Genomic DNA, 27,343 nt, shown 5'->3' on the forward strand with positions numbered 1-27,343 from the left:
TGTGTGCTGGTGGGGGAGGGGTATAGGCTGGGGTGGAACAGTCCTGTAATGAGCAGATTTCATAGAGGCAGCAACAGAAAGGCCTAAAAAACCAGCAGGGGTTAGAAGACTTGTTGGGTATTTTACAACAACATCTCTGATTTAGGTAAACTCTGGCAAGATGATGACAGTGATGGAAGGAGAGGTATAACCGCTGCACCTGCATTCTCATCCTTGACATCCGAGCTGAGCGGACAGGAGGAGAGAGGGAGGAAGAGGGAGCCGGAGAGATTTTCACGGGCTGACTCTGCTTGTATGCTGATGGATGAGAGCCTCTGAGCTAGGATCGCTCGTTTCCATAGGATAGAGGAATATCCTCGGTTTCCTCTCCTCTTCTGTGTTCTGTGTGTTGGTTGGTTTAATGGCGTGCCAGTGCAGCAGCATCTGTGTCCTGTATCCTTTTCGGTGCGGCAGGGATGTGAGGATGCTCTAATGTCTGAGTGAGGCGAGCTTGGTTGCTGCTGGCGCTCTGAGGGCCTGCGGAACTGCTGGAAAAGCCTAGGCCTCGCTTGTCTGGAGTGACTCGGCTCAGGAGCAGGTAGGTGGAGGAGGAAGTGGAGGAGGAAGAGGAGGAGGAGAGGCACTTTGAGCCTGCATGCCCAAGGGAAGAGGCATTCAGGAAGCCCACATTATTCTCATCAGAGCCACCGCCGCGCTGTGGATTGCTTCTCTGTTTCTCCCCTGTTGATTTTAAAAGGAGTAGCAGGTGTTTTACATCCCAAACCCAAAAGAGGAGAGGCGAGGCCCTGCACCTCCTGCTACCCGATCCAAAGACGGCCTTCTATCTCCATACTCCTTCTGATTGAACCTCCTCCTTAACTTTTCTTCACATTCTAAGGATTTGGCTAAACCTGTTTCATGCATGTCCACTGGAGGCAGGTTTGACTTTGATGATGGGGGGTCGTACTGCGGGGGGTGGGAGCAAGGCAAGGCCCACGGCAGAGGGGTCTGCACGGGGCCCCAGGGTCAGGGCGAGTATGCTGGGGCCTGGAGCCATGGCTTTGAGGTCCTGGGCGTGTACACATGGCCCAGTGGGAACAACTACCAGGGTACCTGGGCTCAGGGGAAGCGGCATGGCATTGGCGTGGAGAGCAAAGGTCGCTGGGAGTACAGGGGGGAGTGGACCCAGGGCTTTAAGGGCCGCTATGGGCAGCTGGAGAGCACAGCCAGCGGGGCCCGGTACGAGGGGACGTGGAGCAACGGGCTGCAGGATGGGTACGGCACGGAAACCTACTCTGATGGAGGTAAGGGGGTTCACACTCAGCTCTGTTCACACCTCAGAGTTTTGTTATCCGGCATGGGCCTGATACCGGTGTCAGCGTTCACAGGGTTTCAAAAGAAGATACTAAATCCTCCAGTCTGACCATTTTTCTGGTTTCAATCTGAAATGCACTGATCAGGCTTAACCAGGCAATATAATGATTTACTTATTAGGCCTACTTATTATTTACGTATATGCTTTTTATCCTTTTAATGTTAATGTTTAGTTTTTTTTGCCATTTGGAGCATATAGCAATCTAGTGCCTCCCCCATTCCCACCTGTTGCTGCACACTGCTGGTCAGCTGAAATTGGGTTTTGCTTGCGAAAAGTTACATTTATCCATTTCATTATATTTGGTCATAAAAAGTCAAACACTGTCTCATGAATGTTTTTAAAATGATTATTATTCATCTGTTTATTTGTAAAGGGTCTTTAGCTTAAAAGCCTTTTAATTAAACGCTAGAGTAACTAGAATTTTATCCAGCAATATGGAGCAGTATACAGCATTTAGTTCCTATGCTCCACTTATCTGGAACAAACTTCCAGAAAACTGTAAAAGTGCGGAAAGCCTGAGTTCCTTTAAATCAAGACTAAAAACACATTTGTTTAGGATTGCATTTGACTGTTCTACTTAAACAGTCCAACTAAAACATAATTAGTTAAACTTTTTTATTTTCTTAGTCCAACTGTTTTTAATATTCTTTTTTGTTTCTGCATTTTTTTTCCCTACTTGGTTTGATTCTGTTTTATTTTCCTGTATTTTAATCATGTAAAGCACTTTGCATTGTCTTTGTATTGAATTGTGCTATACAAATAAGTTTGCCTTGCCTTGCCTTGCATAGAGTAAGACAACACCTTCTATCCTCACCTGTTGCTCTGCGCTGCCATGCAGCTAAAGGTTGGCTATCATCTGTCTAGAAACAAAACAACTAAGCTGCATGGGAATATTTCTAAAATATACACTCACCGGCCACTTTATTAGGTACCCCATGCTACTAACGGGTTGGACCCCCTTTTGCCTTCAGAACTGCCTCAATTCTTCGTGGCATAGATTCAACAAGGTGCTGGAAGCATTCCTCAGGGAGTTTGGTCCATATTGACATGATGGCATCACACAGTTGCCGCAGATTTGTCGGCTGCACATCCATGATGCGAATCTCCCGTTCCACCACATCCCAAAGATGCTCTATTGGATTGAGATCTGGTGACTGTGGAGGCCATTTGAGTACAGTGAACTCATTATCATGTTCAAGAAACCAGTCTGAGATGATTCCAGCTTTATGACATGGCGCATTATCCTGCTGAAAGTAGCCATCTTTTAGTTGGGTACATTGTGGTCATAAAGGGATGGACATGGTCAGCAACAATACTCAGGTAGGCTGTGGCGTTGCAACGATGCTCAATTGGTACCAAGGGGCCCAAAGAGTGCCAAGAAAATATTCCCCACACCATGACACCACCACCACCAGCCTGAACCGTTGATACAAGGCAGGATGGATCCATGCTTTCATGTTGTAGACGCCAAATTCTGACCCTACCATCCGAATGTCGCAGCAGAAATCGAGACTCATCAGACCTATTGTCCAATTTCGATGAGCTTGTGCAAATTTTAGCCTCAGTTTCCTGTTCTTAGCTGAAAGGAGTGGCACCCGGTGTGGTCTTCTGCTGCTGTGCATTCAGAGATGCTCTTCTGCCCACCTTGGTTGTAACGGGTGGTTATTTGAGTCACTGTTGCCCTTCTATCAGCTCGAACCAGTCTGGCCATTCTCCTCTGACCTCTGGCATCAACAAGGCATTTCCGCCCACAGAACTGCCGCTCACTGGATGTTTTTTCTTTTTCGGACCATTCTCTGTAAACCCTAGAGATGGTTGTGCGTGAAAATCCTAGTAGATCAGCATTTTCTGAAATACTCAGACCAGCCCTTCTGGCACCAACAATCATGCCACGTTCAAAGTCACTCAAATCACCTTTCTTCCCCATACTGATGCTCGGTTTGAACTGCAGGAGATTGTCTTGACCATGTCTACAGGCCTAAATGCACTGAGTTGCCGCCATGCAAGGGCGTAGGAATATGTTTACAATTGGGGGGGACACATGTCGGAAATCTGAGATTCGTAAATATTCAACAGAAACATATCTTAAGTACGCTACTTAGAAAAAGGCTATTTAATCTTTTACTTTATTCCTTTATAAATGTGTTTGCAAAAATAATGCATTTAAAATTAACATAATGCATTTGTTCATAAGATGTGAGCATATCATCAAACAAAATGACTGGAGTCTTTTATTAAGCAAAGGGAGATGTCTTTCAAAGGCTTCAGCCCTTGGCATATTTAGTGTCCGCATACGCACTAGAAAATCAAAACAATTAAGTAGGCCACACAAGTGCAAAGTTTGATATGTTTTATTTTGTCAAACTTGCAATAATGGTCAAAAATGATTTTATATAGGTTGACTGACAGAGGGAGCTGACAGTGTGTTGAAGAATTATGGACAGGGCGCTTTGAAGCATCTTGTTCAAAAACGCATTATCAACCTTTGGTAGAAATCTATCCATCCTTCCATTTTCTGTACACCCTGTCCCTTAGTAGGGTCGGGAGGTGCTGGTGCGGGGTCCACCCTAGACAGGTGGCCAGTCTGTCCAGACCTTTGGTAGAAATGGCGCCTTTAATTCCAATTTGCAGTACAGAACAGAGAAAACTACAGAGTTGTCAATGTTGTGTTAATCTGTTTATAGTCTAAAAAGAGGAGCCAGCAGTTTATTTGAGGAAATAAAGATGCAGAAGTTAATTAGTTGGTTAATTAGTGGTTGTGCAGCAGTCCACTGCACGACCAATGCGGCCGCCGCTGCTAAGAATTAGAATTAATTCTCCCTGTGGTTAACTAACGATCAGGAGCGCGGCAGGTATAACATCTGTCCATTTCGGCGAATCAAAACCATGCAAAAAATAAAAAATCCTCGTAAACGCACGCCCAGACCGGGCTAATTTCAACACAAGTTGTGTTAGGTGACTGTTACTCACACTGACGTTTCTCTTTTAAAAAAATATGAGTAAGTCCTGCTGCTGTTTCAGCCTTTTAGTTGGTGGTGGCATTGTACTGAAATGAGATATAAAAAAATATATATAAAAAACACATTTTGGCTAGCGTGGCAAACGTCTAGAGAAAGTTAGCAGTTAAATATTGGATGAGTGATCAGCCCAAGACTACGGAAGAGGATTAGGGCCACTGGAAAAAAAAAGTTAAGTGATTTTTACATTTTATTTCAGTTTAATACGGGAAAAAGTCAGAATTCTGACTTTTATTTTCAGAATTAAGACTTTTTTTTCCTCAGAATTCTGACTGTTTTTCTCAGAATTTTGAATCTTAATGTAGATGGGCACCATGAAGGCAGAGATGTGGAGCACTCAGCTTCACTGACAAAGATGTGAGTTGTTTGAGAGAGCCAGTGACACATTGGTGGAAAATTACAGAATTAGGCAACTTTTTACGTGCCCGAGGGGTCCCCCCATTAATGGAGGAGCAGAAGGTCATTAAAACAAGAGATCTAGTCTCTAAAAGAGACATGGCTATGGCTTGATGCTAACATGTTTGTTGTTAAACATACTTTTGTTATATTACATTTGTGTTGTGTTTTCCAAATAGTGTAGAAAATTAATGGTGGGTTTATAATGTTTACCTTTTATGAGCAGGACAGGAAGCAGAGAAGTGTAGCATTACCTCCAACTAGTTAAACTCATAATTATGAAGTTATTCAACAAATTCCTCAAGTAAAAAAGTGCAACTTTTATTTTTTATTTATTTTTTTTTTTACCAGATTTGTTGATTAATTTCAGAATTATGTATTCCTTCCAAATTTCCAAATCTGAAGAATTTTTTAAACCAATATCTACATTATTTAACATTTAGTTTGTTTTAGCAGTACTTCCTGTTATATTTCTTTATACGTATATTTTACATTTTCTTGCACAGCAAGCTCAGCAGATTTGAAATTGTGTGCTTGTGTAAACACAAGTAGTCAATCTTTACTCTAAACATATATTCTGGTTATTTTTTAGTTAGACCTTCTTGTTTTTATATATCTGTATAGTACCAACGCGCCCCCCCCCCACCACTAAAAAAAACTGTAAATTGATTAGAAACATTAATCATCTGTCAGATTTCTGAGAAAAAAAGTCAGAATTCTGAGATTAAAGTCAGAAATCTGAGAAAAATGTCAGAATTCTGAGAAAAGTCAGAATTCTGACTTTTTCCCCCATGTTAAACAAAAAAAAATTAAAAATCAGTTAACTTTTTTCAGTGGCCCTAATCCTCTTCCTACAAGACTAAGATGCCTAAACCAAAAAGATTCAGTTTCTATATATGAAAGTGAACTGACAACAAGACGTTATAAATAAGCAATATTCATAGCAGCATTCCCGACAGACCATTTTACCTCATTCACAAGTTTCTGACTTTCTGTATCACTGTTTCCCTCTGAGTGCTCAAACACTCAACAGTTCACAGAGGGGAGGGGGAGTACAGTGACGTAACGCTATGCTGCGCCTTCAAAATAAAAGCACGATAGTTAAAAAATTGTCAAAATCTAATATTTTGCGGTACAATTTTTGGGGGGGACATATCCACCTGGCTTCCCCCCGCTTCCTACGCCGCTGCCGCCATGTGATTGGCTGCTTAGAAATTAAGTGTTAACGAGCAGTTGGACAGGTGTACCTAATAAAGTGGCCAGTGAGTGTATTTAAAATATTGCAAATAAAACTTATGGTTAACTTTTTATCAAATTTCTATTATTGCTCTTAAATACAAGCAAAAATTTTCCAATTGTCATTGTATTTTATAAAATTTCTTTTATCCCTTAAACACATGGTAAACACATGGGGAGAATTCTAGAATTAATAATAAGTTTCATATGGACAGAAATTAATTCTACTTGTATTTGATTTTCTCTGGGTGTAAATTTATATTTTATAAATTTCTGTCTCTTTATTTACTGAGTGCATTTATTTCTGTTTGTTTTAAACTATAATGTCATTAAGAAATATACATTTAACTGATTTGGGTTTTTCTTTTTCTTTGTTAATTAAAGTACTACTTCTTTTTATGTTTTTTTAATTCACAATGGGAAAAAATGAAAGGGAAATAAGAAAGGACTTTTTAAAATATTGTATACACAAGTCGATATATGATATATAAAAAAAAAAGTTAACTAAATTCAGTATTGTTCCACAAAGAAGCTCTCAGGCTGAAAGTAGAGCGACTTGCTTACTCTGCTGCTGCTGTAACACATCTCCAAAGCAGGCTACATAAATAACATGTAGGTCAGATCCACACGCGCAGATAGATTACACAGGAGTCGACCAGAACCTGCAGCAGGGGTCCCTCAGGTCTTAGGTCCATAATCTAAGTTAAGGCTAAAAACATCTAATATTAGAACAGAATTTTGTATTTTTTATAGGGTAATAATTTGCAAATTCATGTTTTCCAAACTGTCATAATTGTCAGTAGTTCATACATCCCTATTCTGCCACTTATCCGTCAGGGTCATGGTCAACACTCTGGACAAGGCCAGGCAACACAGAGACATGCAACCATGTAGACACTAACCTAAGGCCAGTTGTACATAAACATTTGTATATGAACATGCAATCTCCATGCAAAAAAAGGCCAAATTAGACAGAAAAAGTCCCGATCACTGGATCCCTGTATTATTTAGTTTGTAATTTAGTTCTTTAGTCTGTTAGTTGTTTTCGTGCTTGATAGAATAAACACCTGGAGCTAATTTCTACTTTGGTGGTTTTACTCCAAGATGTAGCAACTACCACCTATCCCTGCAAATATTATGCAAAATCATGCAAAATAACTTTGTAGGATCATGAAATGACATAAATGACAAACAGGCATCAAAAGACAAAACAAAAAAACAAAACAGCTACAAACTTGACCAGAAACAAAGAAATGTAACTGTAACTGCTGTGGAAACACGAGGGAGAGCAAATATGGCTACAAAGAGAAGAAATGAAGAGAAGGCGAAAGAGTGAGGCATTAAATAATAAGAAAAACAATAAGGAAAAAAATGAAAAGCGATTCAGTTTTTTTTTTTCTCAGATTAACAGAAAAACAAACACAGGAAGTGTCTAATATTAGAAATCTTCTGTTTCATCCCTTTTGACAACACACCCTCACCCCATCTCACCCCTCTCCCCCCTGTGATGCCAAATCGTCATGGTAACCACTAGACAGCAGGTCAGCATGTCGCTGGGGACCAGCTCGATGCTTTGCTGCTCTCTGATTGGCCACTGGGTGATGCCCATCCAGTGTGTTGTTTCATTTATTACACCTGACTTGTGGGGATTGTAATGTAGGCCGTTTCATAAGATGTTTCATCCCTGACAGAGGCTGAATTTTAATCCTATTGTGAGCATTCACCACTGTTCTCACTGTAACACTGCAGGTTAAAAAAACAACTGCGTCACGCCTCCTCTTGCACTCACGTGGAAAACCTCCGACAGATGAATATGGCACGCACGAGCTGACACATTTTAAACAACCCAGTAAATTTGCAGGCTTTCTTCATCCACACTCACAAATCTTCATTCTCCAGATCACTTTTAAACCAGAACTAAATGAAACTTAAAGATCCTTTTTAGTTTTACACAAAGAAGGAACCCCTGCACCGTTTTTTTTATTTCTTTTTATTTATTATCAAATCTATCAAGATTTCAGCCATAAATATGCAGTCAAAACTATTATTTATTTCCTGCTAGGCTGTGAGCACTCTCTTGTCTTTTGCTGTTTTATTTACAAATCTGAATGAAAAGTTTATACGAGGATCTTGGAGCAGTTATGTTGTTGTTTTTTTAAATTCAGGGTTTTGAGGAAATTTTATCCAAATATTATTTTTTTTATTTTGCTTTTCATTCCAATTATAGTTCTATAATATAAACTGTTTATATATCTAACAAAACTGAGGAAAACACTAAAACATTCTGAAAATAAAACAAAAGTTTCTATTTGATTTCAAATAGGAAAACCTTTACCAAGATCTACTGACCATGTATAATAGAAAAATTTAATTGGTAACAAATACGACTACAAATATATTCTGGTACTGTGTAATTGTAATTCTAAAAAGCAATGGCCATTTATACAACAAGCAATACAAAGTGCTTAAAAAGGCTTTAATATATCAAAATAATAAAACATAAAATCTTGGCTTAAAAAAAAAACCTTAGTTCTTAAAGGTTTTGCCTCAAAAGAAAGATTTTTATAGTACAATTTTGATTTTTGTATTTTAGGCACAAAAAATGTCTTGATCTCATTGCTCTGAATTAATTCTAAGGTTTTTCCGAAGCAGAAATGGGCATCCTGATGAAATTGTGCAAAAATTTATGTGAACTATTATAGAGGTGAAATGTGATTTAAAATAGATGGATAAATGATCATAACAATTTTACCAGAGGTGCACATGGCCATCTCAGGAGGAATTAACTTTTAATGCTGACCCAGAATCAGAAAGGCACATTTCATTACTCTAAAAGAATGACGAGAGGACAAACATGTGGCTATAATTTAAAAGAAAGAAAAATGTTGAATACATGCAAGAATCAAATTTGGTCACATTTTTAAACAAACAATACAGTTCAAATACAGTCACAGTCAAATTGCATCAATTAATCTATAAAGAGGTAATTATAGAGCAAAGAAAATAAAATTCTTTTTGCTTCAGTTTTTTGCAGAATAAATATTTGAACAGGCCTGTGAAAAATAATCAAAAGAATTGTCCAGTCAGCTCTGGTTTTAGTCAGTTTTTCTGATTGGGTCACTTTAGCTATGAGTCAGGTACAGATGAAGCTGTAACCATTGAGAAAGTGAAGGAGGAGGTGACAGATACTGAAACGTGTCTTATAAAACAAACTGCAGCTTTACCAGGACCTGCGGCAGCAGAGCTACTATGTAAGCAAAGCTGACAGTCCAAGAGTTTAACAACAGTTTCTGTGACTATCATTTAAAACAGGAAAGGTAAGGAACCTCTGACCCACAGGGGTCGGGAAATGACAGGGTGCAGAAAGTCATCATTACATGCCTATCTAAACATTTTACAAATCAGATGAACCCTAAGGTCTCTGATACAACCTTGAGATGAATTTAAGTTTATATTTTGTATTTACCACTTTAATATGAGGTATTAATGATTCAAGAAGGAAAGAGTCAATCAGGATTTTGTAGACATAAGTAATTCAGCTCCGAAATTTGATCAAAGCCTTGCTGAATTTTATTCTGACTGGAAGCCATTTCAATGAACAGATAACTGACTGGAAATCTCTGGATCTCTGGGGCACAAAGAAATCAAAGCTACCAAAGTAAAATCTTAAAGCTACCAAAGTAAAGTAAAATCTTAAAGTAACACAAACACACACGCACATATATATATATATATATATATATATATATATATATATATATATATATATATATATATATATATATATATATATATATATATATATATATGACAACATGTGACAAGGCCCAGCTTTAGATTTTTTTATAAAACAAGTAAAGAGATACATCAAACACCTAATTATGTAGATGTGTTCATTACCTTTAGCTGATGTGCTTCAAATTAGGCACTTTTTTTCCATGTGTTTTAGAAATAGTTCTGAGATTTCCTGCACTTAATGAACAGAAAGAACACCTGTGTCTAGTCTCTGACCTGCAGAACACCAATCAGAGCTCATCAATGAATTATTGGCTGTTTTTCATCTCAGGGGTATGGATTGTTGGGTTACAACTAGAAATCCTCACAACACACTGCACAGCATTCAGATACGTTATATATACTGCTGGTTAAATTCTTCCGGTACTTAAATCCTAACCTATGTCAGTGAAAACTTAATTTTTTTATTAATTTAACTAAAGCAAGGGGAAACTCTTTGTATCTCTGTGACAGTCTGTTGGTAATAAAGAGCTAAAATAAGTTTAGATTTTGTAGAGATCCTAATGCAGGCAGTCAATGTCTTAATTTGAAGAATTAATAAAAGACTGAATTTACAAAAGCCCAGGGAGATTTCAGAAAGTGAAATTAAAATATTCAGAGTGAAGAGCAGTTATCTTGAGTCAACTTAATAATTTTGTAAGATCAAAATGGCTGAGTTTAGGTTAAGCATTAGCATAATGAGAAGCCCTCATCAATGCCAGGTAGAAACATTGATCGACCATGGCAAAGGGAGGAAATAAGAAGCCTCAAAGTGCTCTTTTCTGACCAATAGGAGTTAAAATATTAATGAAGCCATACTGAGATAACTAAAAACATCAAACAAAAAGACAATGTTGTTCCTGCTACAAGATTTAATGTGTCTGAGATTAGTAGCTGCATAAGCTGGTTTGGATAGACAGCTGAAGTTAGATCCTTTTCACTACACTTATTTAACATTCAAAATGATGTGTTTGTGTGAGTGCATGAAATATGCATCTAGGTATAACCCAGTGGGAGCAAACAGAACATAACAACAAATCAAGAAAAACTGTAAAAATCCAGTTAAATCAGGAAAAGTCCAGTTTTTAGGAGCTTTCCTGTCTTGCAAATCAAATTAAACAAAATCTGAGCTAACCATTAATCACAGAGGAAAGAGAATTTTGCTTTATCTCATTTTATCTCACTTTATCCTGCACTGCAAATAGGGACACTCACCTCCACCAATGACCTAGACTTAGAGCCTTAGTTTTATCGACTAAGTTCTAATGGGCTCTATGCACAGCTCCACTACTTCCTGAATTTAAGGCAGCTCCTTTGTTTCCTGTCTTTCATTACTGGACGAACTGATTAATCCAGGTGTGTCTGGCCAGTTACTTAGGTCATACACACCTGGATTAATTAGTGCATCCAATCATGAAAGACAGGAAGCAAAGGAGCTGCCTTAAATTCAGGAAGTGGTGGAGTTGTGCATAGAGCCTATAGGTGTTCTGCAGTTTTTCTTTCTGTTCATTCTGATGTTTTCCCCCCAAACATCATACATTTAGACATGTTTTTTAGGCTAAATCTAGTGTGTCTGTCATAGTCTTGATGTAATCCAGAGATAGTTGTTGAAGAATGGGCATTGTTTGGCCGGTCTGATTTTGTCCCACTTTAGTCCAATACTAGATGCTGAAAAGACATCTATTATTACGTGGCAGGTCTCAGCTGAAATGTGCAAAATATTCAAAGTTCAACAGTTCCTGACACCAACCAGAGTTAGTTCAAAGAGCACCTCTTGGTATTTCCAGCTGTCTACAGGCAAGAGGCAGGGAACACCCTGGACAGGTCCTCAGTCCATTACAGTGCACAGCATGGTCTAGTAGAATTTAATCTGAGCTTTAGCAGAAACAAATACAAAATCTTGGTCAAAGATTGTGATTCTATCCCAAATAAGTCGCTCACCACTGACGTTGTAGAGGCTGCAGTATCTGTTTTCCTTCATTGCAATAGCTATTCTTGTTCCAGCAGGAACGTATGTTGACCTATACAGCTACGGTGTCCAATAAACCGACGTCTTGCAGTAAACCTTGCTGATGTTCTGGGATAATGTTATGATGTCAAAATAGCTTAGCTTGTAACACACCTCACTGTGGTTTGAGTAAATTGTATGCAGTCAGGACTGGTTTTGCTGCATCACTAATATTGCACTTTGCTTTGAACACCGTAAAATGTAATGACTAGTGTTTCAGCTGCTTTCTCCACAGTAATACATTGACAGGACATGGCGCAGGTTACATGACAGAGAGGAAGCTAAAACTGCCGACACAGCCTCTCTTTCACTGTAATGTCTTTGTAAAAGATGCAAAATATTCAGACTGTTGGGAACCGCCCCCCAAAAACGAATGCATTTACTGATACATGGTTTTTCAATCTGTAAATGTGTCATTTACTGTGATTTATTTAAAATTTCAATATAGGGCAATAAATTTGCAGTATGCACATACAACAAGATTGTCAGAGTCCAGGTTAGTCAAGAGTTTTTATTTTAAATACCCTTGATTGGGATGTCCCATTTTAATTCCAAGTATTAGATCAGGACTTACCTCATTTTGTTAATTTTCAAAATGTATCAGCGTTTTCCCCAGTTATGATAGATGTATAAACTTTTTGAATACATAAAAATGGAAAGGGAAAAATTCAAAAAGTTATACGAAATAATCAAATTTGTGCAAACTTGGGTTCTATTTATTAACCAACAAAGGGAGTGCATTTGTAAAGTTGTACCTTGCTATGTACTCTGTAAGTCTTTATTTAGCTGAGTTATCTCTAGGAAAAAAGTATGTAAATAAATCAAAGTAGACATGGAAAAATTTGCCTTTAAAATAGCTTTACTGAATGAATGGCATCTCTCAGAGGTATTTAGTTTTCCTACATTTACATTCGGTAAAATGTGTGCATTCAGCGATGGGAATTTCCCACACTAATGCATATTTTCTTAACAAAAAAATTATTGCATTGCATTTTCGAAGACTAGAATTATTTGTGACTAAATATACCCTCTGCTAAGACATGAGGATGTTGATATAGGAGCTAAAGAAAAAAAAAACTTCCTGCACTGTAAAAAATGTGGAGGTGGGTGAATACAGTGAGCAATATGTAGGAGAAACATAAATAGCATAAATATTCATTAATGTTATAGATTGACTTAATTCCAAGTTACAAAAGGATATTTATAATATCCTTCGCTATAATTTTATAATGTCTCACATTCCAAACTTCAAGTTATGCATCTCAGTGTAATATAATACCAATATCTTTTATAATCTGCCGCTAGCCTTTTGATGTAGAAACCCTATTCTGAAGTTTGGTTGATACCATATAACCATGAATTAATGCTGAGTTTATATTTCTTCAAATGATTATGATTGAACACAATCACCTTGTTCTGTTTAGCAGTGCAATTTCACAACTTGGAATACCTGTAGCGTTCAATAGCCTGTTTCATATTGGCATTTTAGAATGATTTAGGGTATCCATTTGTGTAGGTTTTATTTAACAATGTTTTTTCTTCAATTCTGCAATAAAAGCATAAGCTTTCAGTGTCAAAAATATTGCTAAATGAATTCCTCTGAAATACTACTTGTAGTTTAGGACATTTTGTAAATGAATCAACAAGCATGTTTAGAAGCAAAGTAAGCCAAACTGATAATTTGGGAGTTTAGACCAATAATATTAAAGATACGCTAATGGTTTGGGGCTAATTTGTGTTTTATCATCTACATTACTTTGATCATTGAAACAAAAGCTTCCTGGTGGTGATTTAAATTTTTTTATTTATTTTTGTTGCCATTGATGTTGTTTCCTGGAAAATATTGCAGTCTTAAAAACACAAAGGCTGTATTATGCTTAAAGACTAACTTCTACCATGTCTTCTGTCTCTCAGGGACCTATCAGGGTCAGTGGCTGGCCGGGATGCGTCATGGCTATGGTGTACGACAAAGCGTCCCATATGGCATGGCAGCCGTCATCTTCTTCCCTCTAAGAACATCCATAAACTCCCTGCGCTCTGAGCACAGCCACGGACCGCCAGCTGCACTGGAGGATGGGGTGGCCACCACACCCACAGACGGGGTGGTTGCCGGGCTAGCAGGAAGTCCGGTTGGTCGAGGCGGGTTCGCTTTGACGGCTCCAAGTGAGGCAGAGCGGCAGAGAAAGAGAAAAGGTCGATTTAGACAGTCCATTCTCAGTGGGCTCAAACTTCGTCGCTCTGAGTCCAAAAGTTCCCTTGCCAGTCAGCTAAGCAAGCAGAGCTCCTTCTGTAGCGAGGCTGGTATGAGCACTGTCAGCTCTGCTGCCTCTGACATCCACTCCAACACCAGTGAGAGTGAGCAGGGTGCTCCAGTCGACGCCACTGTCACGGAAATGTATGCCGGGGAGTGGCGGAGCGACCAAAGGGCTGGCTGGGGTGTAAGCCGGCGCTCTGATGGGCTGCACTATGCAGGAGAGTGGTCAGGCAACAAGAGGCACGGGTATGGGTGCACAACCTTTCCCGATGGCACCAAGGAGGAAGGAAAGTACAAGCAGAACTTGCTGGTGAGCGGTAAACGTAAAAACTTGATCCCACTCAGAGCCAGTAAAATCAGAGAGAAAGTGGACCGAGCTGTTGAGGCAGCAGAGAAGGCTGCAGACATCGCCAAGCAGAAAGCAGAGATCGCAATGTCACGGTAAGATGGTCCTAACACTGCCTATCCCAAAAAGCACAAGATGTTACAAAAACATTCTTAATACATAGCCAGACATGTAATCTTTAAGCTGGTCTGTAGAGTAGTTCTCTAGGCTTTCTAAAGTTCTTCGGCCCCTTTAGGTGCAGTTAGGTTTTGGTATATCCAACAAACTTCATGGCCATTAAAGGGTCCTGTTCTAACGGAGCAGTGGCAAGACCAGCTACATTTGAACAATGCTCTCAGAGTGGAAAAGTTTTAAGCCACTTAGGTCTAGACAGATCTACGTGCGACAAACGGGCAGGTTTGTGTTTCTGAATCAAGGGCTCAATCTGAATACTACAAATTGGTAAGTACTCTTAACAAAATGCATCAGCGCTCACCATAACTGCTGTCCAAATAGTGCTGGCAGGAAAGGATCTAGGGAAAGGAAGCTGGATGCTTCCTATCCATAGCTTATTTAACATAGGAGCTTGATCAAATTATAGCTCCTACCTGCTGTTCCTACCTCCTGTTCCTTCAGGTTTTGCAGGGTCAACAGTAAGAACACTATCCAGGATAAGAAAGTAACTCTGGATTGCTATGCAGCCTTCTACCCTATGGACGTCATCAAGTGACGGACATAAAAAATAATGATGCTGGTCAAATTGACACTAAAGCCTTCTGGAAAGAACTACAAAAAAATTTAACTAATTTTGAAGAGGTCATACAGGCACACTCATTGTGATTAAAGTGTCCAAACAAAAACCTATATCATACAACTGACTCCAGCTACGAACAACACAAATATAAATGCAACAATTTTGATTTTGCTCCCATTTTTTATGAAATCAAATATCTAAATGTTTTTCCCAATTACACAATATCACAATTTCTCTGAAATATTATACACAAACCAGTTTAAATCTGTGATAATGAGCACTTTTCCTTTGCTGAGATAATCCATCCCACCTCACAGGTGTGCCATATCAAGCTGCTGATTAGACACCATAATAAGTGGACAGTTGTGCCTTTCACACTGACTGAAAAACCTGTTTGAATTGGGTTTTATAGCAGTGGGAACAGCTCACTGATGCGTGTCTGGGGACTCAGAAAACTAGTCAGTATCTTGTGTGACCACCATTTGTCTCACGCAGAGAAACCCATCTCCTTCGCATAGAGTTGATCATGTTATCAATTGTGGCCTTTGGAATGTTGGTCCAGTCTTCAATGGCTGTGCAAAGTTGCTGGATATTGTCAGAAACTGGTACACACTGCCATATCCACCGATCCATAGCATCCCAAACATGCTCAGTGGTTGACATGTCCGGTGAGAATGCCAGCCGTGCAAGAGCTGGGACGTTTTCAGCTTCCAAGAACGGTATTTCTGTTCAAAATTCCATCAGTAAAATGCGCCTGTGTTCTTCGTCCATACTAGAAGCTTGCCCATACCATAACGCCTCTGCCACCACTGGCCACTCGATCCACAACACCGACATCAGAAAACTGCTCACCCACACAATGCCACACACCTTGTCTGCCATTTTCCCTGAACAGTGTAAACCGGGATTCATCTGAGAAGAGGACACCTCCAATGTGCCAGACACCAGTTAATTTGGTTTGCCCACTCAAGTCGGTTACAACATCAAACTGAAGTCAGGTGTAGACCTTGATGAGAGCAACGGTATGCAGATTAGCTTCAGTTTCTGACAGTTTATGCATAAGTTCTTTGTTGATGCAAACCGATTGTTTCAGCAGCTGTCCTAGTGGCTGGCCTCAGATGATCTTGAAGGTGAACATGTTGGATGTAAAGGTTCTGGGCTGGTTAGGTTACACTTGGTCTGCGATAGTGAGGCTGGTTGGATCTGTGAAGTGGGATGCATTATCTCAGCAATGGAGATAATTCAGATTTAGACTGGTTTGTAAACAACATTTGCAGGAATTGGTAAGATCGTGTATGTGGAAAATTTTTAGATCTTTCAGTTCATCTCATAAAAAGGGGAGCAAAACCAAAAATTTGTTATCAAAGTAATTTGTTATCGTTTATATTTTTGTTGAGTGTACATAGGAGAACAACGGTTGGTTCACTGATTTACATTTCACTTGAAATATGATTTGGAGGATGGGCCTCCAGGTGCTTAAAAACATCAGCGCTTCAGCTACAGATTAGTCCAATAAAAGCTGCAAAATTTGGCAGACTACTGGGTAGGTATGGAGGAAGATCGGTTGCAATTTTCACAAATACACATATGTGATTCATACATGCACAGGACAAGATCCACACATGCACATCTTGTCCTGTGCATGTATGAATCCCATATGTGTATTTGTTAAAATTGAGACTGATCTAGCTCCATAGATAGGTGTTTGACACCTGTTTTTTGGTGTCACAAAATGTCAGAGAAATGTAGTGAATGCTTTAAGCTCTTCCCTTTAAAACCAAAAGAAATATTAAAGAGTGTAGATTAGCATGTGTCTCACAATGCACACTTGAAGAATAAATGTAATTTGTAATAGTGAGCTGTGCCTCTACAGCCTTTTAAAAGAATTGTGGGCAACCAAACAGCTTCACAGCAGTGGCTAGAAGGAGGTCCCTATGCTAAATGAACTACCAATAGGAAGCATTCCTGCTTCTTCAAACAGCTCCTTCATAATTACCATACAGCCTGCACAATTCAGATAGCATTAGGTGTCCTTACGAATTTGAGGTATTCAGATAGAGCCACAAATTTCCTCACGTTCCTCTGTCATGCTTTGAAGATTCACAGATGCCCACAATCCTTTGTGGAGACGGAACTTATAAGAACAACCCAACTGAAATTAAACCAAAAAAACATTATTTCTACGTATTTACTCTGTGTGACACATGCTAATGGACACAACATCATATGTTTGGTTTTCTTAAAGGGAGGCCTCAGCTATTTGTTACTTTTGTGTAAATAGTCCTTTTTTAAATTCCTCAGAAGGTTGTAGTCTCTATTTGACAAGCATCACCCATGACATACGAAAGGTTGTCCGTATTCCATACAGCAGTCCGGAGTTCCTTTTCTACTCAGGATAGTGTTCTTACTGTTGACCCCATGAAAGGTTGTGTTATTTACACCAACACATTTGGCTTTTGGACTGCATTGTCATTAGTCCAAACAGAAGCTTAGAGTTTTCCTTGTGTTATGCATGGAGAAATCAGTCATATGCCTCACCCAGATGGGATTTTTACCATTTTTTTTTTTGTTTTAGATCCAGAAGATTCAGGTGGTTCTTACAGGCATTCTGATTTTTAGTTCTTTCTATAGATTTTCAATTGGATTCAAGTCAGGTAATTAACTGGGCCACTGCAGTTATTTTTATCTCTGAAACTAGCCCAGAGTTTTCTTTTCAACCATTATGTTGAAACCCTTCTGAATTTGTGGTTCTTGCCAAAAATCTCAGTTTTCTTTACTCATCCTGTACCATTTAAGACTGGCCCACACTACGGTAAATGCAGTGACATCGAAATAAATAATTTTGTACATTATCCAAGTATTTCATGTCCCAAATGTTCTGCAGCCAACCTTAAACAAATTTTAAAAGTACTTTTCCTTCAGCAGTGGAGAAGTGTGCAGTGAGTATACATAAAGCAGCATTAGCAGCATTTGTAAATAATATTGTAATTGACAATCATTCCTGCAGGCTGTTGAAAGATACATTATTGTGATCAGAGTTTTGGGATGGTGGCTCGGCAGGGGATTACTGTAGAGATTCATCCTGTAACTAGTAGAATGCATTTATTGCATTTTAGTTGTTAACTCAGACACTTCACCAAACTTGAACAGAGAAACCTGGGGTGATGATTGTAAGGCAGCCTCGTTTCTGTCAGTCTGCCCCAGGGAAGTACAGGCCATTTGCCATTTTACCATTTATCCTAATGCAAGTGTTGAAACATAATAGAATAATATACAGGTGCTGGTCATAAAATTAGAATATCATGAAAAAGTAGATTGATTTCAGTAATTCCATTTAAAAAGTGAAACTTGTATATTATATTCATACATTACATACAAACTCATATATTTCAGATGTTTATTTTGTTTAATTTTGATGATTACAAATGACAACAAATGAAAATCCCAAATTCATCATATCAGAAAATTAGAATATTACTGAAGACCAATAAAAACAAAGGATTTATAGAAATGTTGGCCAACTGAAAAGTATGAACATGAAAAGTATGAGCATGTACAGCACTCAGTATTTAGTTGGGCCTCCTTTGGCCTGTATTACTGCAGCAATGCGGCGTGGCATGGAGTCGATCACTGGACTTCAAGCAACGTGGATGAAGTGCCTCTCTTCTTTTCCTCCAGACTCTGGGACCCGTGTCTTGCCCTCCTTGTGCAAGGTGTCGATGGTCGTCTTTTGGACAACTGTCAAGTCAGCAGTCTTCCCCATGATTGTGTAGCCTATAGAACTAGACTGAAAGACCATTTAAAGGCTTTTGCAGGTGGTTTGAGTTAATTAGCTGATTAGAGTGTGGCACCAGGGGCCATCAATTTTGAACCTTTTCACAATATTCTAATTTTCTGATATGATGAATTTGAGATTTTCATTTGTTGTCATTTGTAATCATTAAAATTAAACAAAATAAACATCTGATATATATGAGTTTGTATGTAATGTATGAATATAATATACAAGTTTCACTTTTTAAATGGAATTACTGAAATCAATCTACTTTTTCATGATATTCTAATTTTATGACCAGCACCTGTATTTTAGAGCAGTATTTGTGAAGCTCTGGTTGTATGAATTGATACATTTATAGTCAGTAGATTTTTTCAATATAATTTGTTGCTTTTCTCACTATTGCCTTAAATATATTTTATGTATTGCAGTCCGTATTGCCCATGCTTTCCCATGATATGGTTGTTGCATTCAGATGTTTATAATTACATCTTTAACCAATGCCCAAGATGGCGGTAATATTTTTCAAAATGTGATCATTTCATAACTATTAGCCATATGAATGGACAACAAGCCTAAAATATGCTTTTATTTGTAAAAAAAAAAAAAAAGAAACCCACATCATATATTTTCTTTATTTTGTAAATTATGCTCAATTGTCTTCTCATCACAATCTGCTTGTACAAAACTGCCTATTATCATTGATTTAGGGGTCTTGAATGATTTGCCGTGAGATTAGTGAAAAGCAAGCACTGAAAAGAAAATAAATTGAAAGGAACAGTGTGTGCATGAAGAGAAACTTGATAAAATGCTAATTTAAGCCCAATATATATATATATATATATATATATATATATATATATATATATATATATATATATATATATATATATATATATATATATATATATATATATATATATATATATATATATGTATATATATATATATATATATATATATATATATATATATATATATATATATATATATATATATATATATGTATATATATATATATATATATATGTATATATATATATATATATATATATATATATATATATATATATATATATATATATATATATATATATATATATATATATATATAAGCTTTTAATAAAAAAAAAGCATGAACCCACATATAGAGAACTAATAGTATGAGAAATGTTGACCTTTATTACTGTGTCTGCCTGTCTGGTTAAGGATGAGCCACGCCCGTGGGAAGGCGGAGGCTGCTGAAAGGGTGGGACAAAAAGCGATGGAGGAGTGCCGACTGGCCCGGATAACTGCCAAAGAGCTCTCGCCCTCCTTTCACATATATGGCAATGGTGAGAATACATGCATACATACAGCTGCTCTAATTACTAAAGCAGTTGTGGGTCCTTCATAGCTCATACACGTACTTCTTGTGTAGTTTTTGTGTCTCAGCTTTAGATATCTATAAAAATGGAAAGCATTTAACTAACATGATTCTCTTTGAGGGGCTGCATGGTGAAGCAGTGGGTAGCAATGTTGCCTTGCAGCATAAAGTTCCGGGTTCGATTACTGGCCTTTGGGCCAGTAAAGGACCCTTTCTGCATGAATTTTGCATCTTTTTCATGTGCATCCGTGGGTTCTCTCTGGGTACTCTGGCCTCCTCCCACACTCCAAAAACATGACTGTTAGGTTAAATGGCTTCTCTAAATTCTCCTCAGGTGTGAGTATGTGTGTGCATGGTTGTGTGTCTTTGTGTGTCTCTGTGTTGCCCTGCGACAGACTTGCGACCTGTCCAGAGTTTACCCCAACTCTCGCATGTAGACTGTCGCAAATAGGCCCCAGCCTCACCACGACCCTCAAAGGGACTAAGCAGGGGAAGATGGATGGATGGATTCTCTTTGAACACCATTAATTTTAGTGTTTTAGTTACATACTGTTTTGGAATGCACCTTTTTAATGTTTGGACTTACTGGCAGGGTTGGAAGTAAAACGATTTTTTTCCAAAGGAAACGCTCAGTTCTGACATACTGTCTCCTGCTAACTTTCCTAAAATAGAACTAGAACTACCCCCTTTATTAAGATCGGGTAGGGCTCCAAATAAAAGTTTGATTCGACCCATTGTCTGCCAGAGATCTACAAAATAAAGATTTTATTAGGTTATTAGGATCACAGTGAATCCAACTGGATATAAAATTCAACCTGAGTAACTTTACAAGAGTGATGGAACAGCCAAGGCAGAGCACAGAACTAAATCAAATCGAATATCTGTGGAGTCACCTATGGACAAGACCTATGGACAAGACTTCATAAGAGCAGCTGAAAGACACACAAAGGTTTTCAAACGTATACATATAAAGGTTTTCTTATTATTTTCAAAAAACATCCTTGTGTGTTCATTAGTTTTTTTTTTTTAGGATAATTACGTCACATTAAAGGTAAAATTTGGTTATAAATATTTTTGTCTGAGATCTTGTAGTTCACATTAGAATAATCTGTTATTAATTTAATTTCCAGAGCTAAATATCTTTTTTGTAATCGGACATGAGTTGTGGAGAATTGAGCCCAGAAAGCACATCCTGATCTGATCATTCGGGAGATTTAGTCATTAAACATGTTCATATTTAAAAACCAAAGTGTTTATTGTCGTGAAATCATATAAAATTAAACCATTTTCTTCAATAATCCTCTATAAATCAGCACATAAGGTTCATTTTGTTGAAGCTCATTGTCTCTTTGCTGCCCTGCCTGCCTGTAACACCTTCACACTGTGGGTTTTTCAGTGCATCTTTGCCAAATTAATTCACCGGTCCTGTTCTCCTGCTCTCCTAGGGCTCGAATTTCAGACTCTCAAACACCAGGACGCCAAGGACAAAGACCATGAGGTCATCTCCACAGGAACAGACAGTCCAGAGCTGTGCACTCCGGACACCACGCCACCTGTAATAACACCTGATCTGAGCCCCGTGCTGAGCGTCCCCACCTCGCCCCTTCGCAGCCCGCAGAACCACGTCCACCGTCCCAGAAACGCCTGCTTCATGCGGCAGAGCGCAGTGGACGATCAGGGCGGGGCTGAAATTCAGGTGTTGGTAGAGGGGCGCGGGATGGACCTGCAGAGGCTGGGTGCTGACAGTTGGACTGATGACTTATATCCTGAGCGGGGAGCCAGCAGCCGCTCAACCACGCCCTCTCTGCTGGAAGAGCAGGAGACCCAAATCAATGGACACGAGCAAGTCCCTCTATCCAATCACAAACCAAGGGATAAATCCTTGTCCACTCACAAGTCCCGGGATTACAGGGCATGGGAGCACTCCCTTTCCAACCAAAAACCGTCTAAGCATGCCAGCTCCAATCACAAATCAAGAGAATACTCGTCCTCTAATCATAAGACATGGGATCATTCCTCCACCAATCACAAGACCTGTGAGCATGCCTCTTCCAACTACAAGCCACAGGTGCACATTTTATCCAATCACAAGGCCTTTGAACACAATACATCCAATCACAAGGGTTCTGAGCATGCTTCTTCCAATCACAAATCTCAAGATTATATCTCCTCCAATCACCATGTGAAGGACCACATTTCTTCTAGCATCAATCCTCGAGAGCACGTCTACTCCAACCACCATCCTAAGCAGCACAACCCCTCAAACCACAAGCTGACTGAGCATGCTGTTATTGACCAAAGGCTGGATGGTTTCACCGGGGGTTGGATTGCTGAAAGCACCCTCAGGTGGAGCCCCGCCCATTCTCGTCTCACAGAGCAGGACGAGGAGAGGATAAATGACTACACGGTAGACATGAGGCTTCACTCTCCTGAATTGCAGACAACTGTGGGGCTGGGTCAGGAATCCCCTTCTTCAAAAAACAACCGCCTGCGATCACGGGGCCTTCGGCCGGTCCGGGAAGGTTCCACAGACTCTGTACAGATGCTGGACAACCTGAATGTTGGGCCAGAACTTGAGGAATGGCCGTTGCACAGGGACCTCACCCTCTCCCCTCCCCTAAAATCTCAACCCATCACTCTGGAGCAGGAAGGAGATCATCTCACCATCAAATCAAACTCAGTAAGTCCACTTTCTGAGTCTATGATAACAGACATTATTCATTTTAGGTGATCAAAAACTCATTCCACAAGTCCTCTTTCTGGCAAATATACCTGAATCAGGTTCTGCAACAACCTGTTAAGGCACAATTTAGGCACAATTTGTTTAAATTTATTTGTATTCTTACATGGATGTATCCAAAACTATCATGGCCAATAGCAACCAAATGCATTGATTAAAAAAAAAAAATGAAGTGATTTATGGTTTTTTCTCTAATCCACAAAGGGTCAAAATGATTCATTGATACTAAGGAGTTAAGCACACACTCCTGCTATTTAGGGTTAAATGTCCTTTAGCAATTCTAAAGTATCCTAAGGCAGTTTGAAGTGTGTTTTAGATTGCAGTTCTACTGGAACACCCAAGTGTGTCAATATGACAATGTCATATTGTTTTTTTTTCATTTGTGGTTTGAGAATATCCATCCACATCATGTAATGCACCCGTGCCACTGAATGATAGAGCATTTCCCCCAGCTCCTATCCTAGCTGGGGGGAATGAGCTGCCAGTCTGGGTCCTTGGGCAAGACCCATCACGCTAATGCCTGCTTTGGGGAGTGGCGGCCTAGTGGTTAGAGCGTTGCACTTGGAATCCTAGGTTCTGAGTTCAAACCCCTCTCCCACCGACCGCCACTCTGGGTCCCTGAGCAAAGACCCTTAACCGTACACTGCTCCCCGGGTGCCGCACGATTGCAGCCCACTGCTCCCTAAGGGAATGTGTGAAATGCAGAGAATGAATTCCGTTGCTCTGTACTTGTGCCACTGAAATGAGCATAAAAAAAAAGAACACTGGAAAAACAATGCTTGGTAAAGTCCTCTTGGATTAGAAACCTCATAATCTCTATTCACAGTAAGAAAACAAAACCTGGAAAGCACAAAATAAACCAATGAGAGAGTTTAAACTAACTAACCAACTCAACAAAATTATAAAATTCTTATCTTTATTACTCTCAAATGAACTGAGGGAGGGATAGATGTTATGAGGTAATAAATGTAATAAAGAAGGGCTTGGCAGAAAAAGACAAATTTAAGATGTTTTTAAGGGATATGTAATCTTGCTTAATTTTTTCCTCATTGATAGGTGGATGTTCGACCTTGATTTCCACTTCACCAGAATTGCTTGCTTGTGGTTAGCTAGCAGTGCAATAAATAAAGTTCCACTTTGGTTTGATAAACCCATTAAAAGGCAAAGGGTGGGTAAGGACGAGGTGCTGCAGCCCAAATAAATGTAGAATGATGTAACATTTTGTTCAAAGAGGTTAACAGAATTACAAAATCAGAGTGTGGTTGTATGTAGCAGATTATCAGGTATCAGGTGGGAACATGTGTTGGATGTAAAGCTAATTTTGAATAACCTATATTCTGTGTATTCATATTTATGGGCGACTATATTGTACTAAAGCAACCAAAGGTTGGATTATTTTTAGAAAAATAAAAACCGCTGCCTGTGAAGTTGATAAATCTTATTGTAGTTTTATTTTAGTTTGGGCATGGATATCTGAATCATAGAGGTAAGGGAACGTATTTATGTTGTTACATATCTATATTAATGTGACCTAACTGTTTCTTCCTTTCCTGTCTTTCAGGGCTCCAGCTCTATTCTGGTGGTTATGGTCATTTTACTCAATATTGGAGTAGCCATTCTTTTCATCCACTTCTTTATTTAAACATTATGCAGTTATTATCTTCAAAGACATATTGATAACTACAATATATTATATTATTACTAACTGAGATGGACGTCCTGTGTTGGATCAGAGAGATGGACAAAGCAGAGCCTTTCTATCGTTGCTACTGGTCTTTCCCCTTCTGTTGAAGCCCATTTCGGTTCCTTCCTTCCTTTTTTAGATGCATACTTTGAGCTTGCAAACATGAGGAGGAAAAACCTTTTTGAGTCAAGAAAGCAGCTTTGAATGGAACACACATGCATGGTTGTCCATCACCGACAGACTGAAGGTGGCGCTACTTTACATGAGAATATAGCAATCCCTTGTTTCCTGGTTACCATGATGATCATGCTAACCAAGAGCATGGCTCACTTTCTATCCTTTAACCCTTTTCCCCTCTCCAGTCTCTATTGGCACTATGCGCTACGTACAAAACTATGCTGCAAGAGTAGATCCATTTTAAAGGGCTCTGTCATCATCCTTATTATTTTTTTCCTTCCAACACCAACACACACAACCATTGCATGAGGCTGTGTAAGATTTCAAGAAGTGCGTTCTTTCTATCCCTTTAATCAACTCAGCTCCACCCCACATACATCACCTCGACTGTCGGCACCGAATCGGACCAGATTCACGTTTGATTTATGGAATCAGACGCCAGCACACGCCTGAATTTACGATAAGTGGGTGGGATTTATAAGTCCAAACACACACACACACATCAGCACGCAGAGAATAAGACACGCAAAGTAACTGAGGAGGTCTTAACCTCTCCCCCCTTTGTACAGCCTGGAGACTGTTATGTTATAAACACTAATATATATGTCGATGTTTCATTATTATCCGACTTTGTTACTTTTTGCAGTTTGCAAGACAGAGAGAATGCTGAGTGCCTCGTATTTATTCATTTCCTCTCTGAAATGTTCATTTTTAACTGGACTTACAATGAAAAAATAAATAAATACTAAATGTGGGCTGGGCGATGAGGAGATAATTTGACCTGAACCTCCATCTGCCCTGTTTATTCTAAAATGGCATGCACTGTTTTGTCTCTCTCTCCTCGCCGCCCTCCCCTCTTTTCGGACCAGTCATATTGTGTCATTTTCAGACACATTCTGGACTGGAGGAGATTTTTATGTATTTATTTTGATTATATATTTATTTATTTTCTTCCAGCATGTTTGTTTAGCCTGCTCGATCTGGTGTCAGTCTGTGAGCTCCTCCCCTCTTGTCAAAGAAGGGTGGGGCAGGGCGGGGCGCCGAGGGCGGTGTAAAATAAATGCTAGCTTTTACCTCTCAGCGGGTACCAAGACGTCCCAGAGTTTCTGAATGATACCAAGAACAAACTCTCTGCTACTGTATGTTTTATACTTCGCACCTGGTGACATCATCATGTTGTGACATCATTGCATGCCCGAGCATGCTCTTTCTTACTCTTTGGTTTATGAGGTTGTTTCAAAGTCAACGTGAAGAAAATAATATAATGTTTGAAATGAACAGGCTCTGTGTGATTTTTCATTTAGTCTGTATTATTTCGGAACTAGAAAGGGTTGCTGCCAGTGAAGCTCTTACAATATTGAAGGCCTTATTATGAAACCCATTCTGGGGAGAAAATCTATTAAAGAAAAAATTTTAATTTTTTTTACAGGCATAAAGGACTGAAATATTATAAAGCTGATTCTAGGGAAGCGGCTGTTCCAACTGTTGCATTTCCATTTACAAATTCTCCCGAGTGGTGCACGACTTTATGTGATTGATCGTTTATCAATGGGGCGGGATTGTAGTGGCGGATGATTCACAAACCCTTTTAGTTGTGGCCCTGTGTCTTGGAGGAATCTTGCTAACCAGTTAGCAACTTAGGGCTAGAAGGTTACCAATGGGAAATTACATTGGGACCAAGTAGCACTTAGGAACAAACTGTCAAGGAACACAATGGATAGCGGAACATGCAAGAGGATGAGAGATTGGTGTCAGAGGTCGTGGATGAGTCTCCTCTGTCATACATTTTTTATTTAGAGGAAGAAAGTGGGGACGAAGTTGTTTTGGAAGAGGACGCCAGGGTGGCAGAAGCTTGGTTTGGTGTAGAAGGCTTACAGCCATACATGTTTGAGCCCTTGCCTCGCAACGCTGCCAGTTCTGTTAGCTCTACGCATGCCGAAAACATTTCCATCCCCATAAATACTGGGACAGAACTCAATGGGAAAGTAAATGATTCTTATTTCAACCGTTGGGTTTATTAGCTGCGATATATGAATAAAGATGCTATAACTGAAACAATTTGATTGACAGATGACCGTTGATATTTGATTGGCAGAATTTAGGCGTACAAGCTGACGTATAACTAACTAGCCTGCATTGAATTCACAAAAAAAAAAAACTGATTTTAAAGCTAGTGTGTAATTTTCAGCGACATCTAACGTCCAGACTGCAGACCGCAGCAACATGAACATCTCCCCCCCACCGCTTCTCTTCCCCAACAGTACGGCGAGCGTTACGGGACAAAATGTCTTCCACGACGTCGCATCACCTACCTTCTCAAGTGATGAGGTTTGTTTACATAGATAATTTTACAGATAGTATTTCATTAGTCTGTGTGTTCAGTACAGTCTCAGTTCATCTCTCTCAACTTGCCGTAGTTACTTTCGAGCGTAATGGGAGATCTCGCAATCGCTAGTTTGTTGGCTCTGCGCTGCCGTAGCGCA

General features: G+C 39.2%; 1 protein-coding gene across 1 annotated transcript; it reads left to right on the forward strand.

Annotated features, from left to right (window-relative positions):
- si:ch211-146m13.3 (junctophilin-3) lies at positions 1 to 26,138 on the forward strand. The gene is made up of 5 exons (XM_038280722.1): positions 1 to 1,283; positions 13,700 to 14,480; positions 20,103 to 20,227; positions 21,705 to 22,939; positions 24,561 to 26,138. Exons 1-5 carry the CDS (start codon positions 902 to 904, stop codon positions 24,639 to 24,641), a joined length of 2,604 nt encoding a protein of 867 aa, XP_038136650.1. The 5' UTR covers positions 1 to 901; the 3' UTR covers positions 24,642 to 26,138.
- The last annotated feature ends 1,205 nt before the right edge of the window (positions 26,139 to 27,343 follow it).

Source organism: Cyprinodon tularosa, unplaced genomic scaffold, assembly GCF_016077235.1.
Source record: "Cyprinodon tularosa strain WSP-4 unplaced genomic scaffold, ASM1607723v1 ctg103, whole genome shotgun sequence".
Lineage (NCBI taxonomy): Eukaryota > Metazoa > Chordata > Actinopteri > Cyprinodontiformes > Cyprinodontidae > Cyprinodon > Cyprinodon tularosa.

Coding starts and splice junctions, on each gene's coding strand:
- si:ch211-146m13.3 (XM_038280722.1), top strand. CDS start 902: ATGTCCACTGGAGGCAGGTTTGACTTTGATGATGGGGGGTCGTACTGC. Junction 1,284..13,699: donor GGAAACCTACTCTGATGGAG/GTAAGGGGGTTC, acceptor TCTGTCTCTCAG/GGACCTATCAGGGTCAGTGG. Junction 14,481..20,102: donor GCAGAGATCGCAATGTCACG/GTAAGATGGTCC, acceptor TGTCTGGTTAAG/GATGAGCCACGCCCGTGGGA.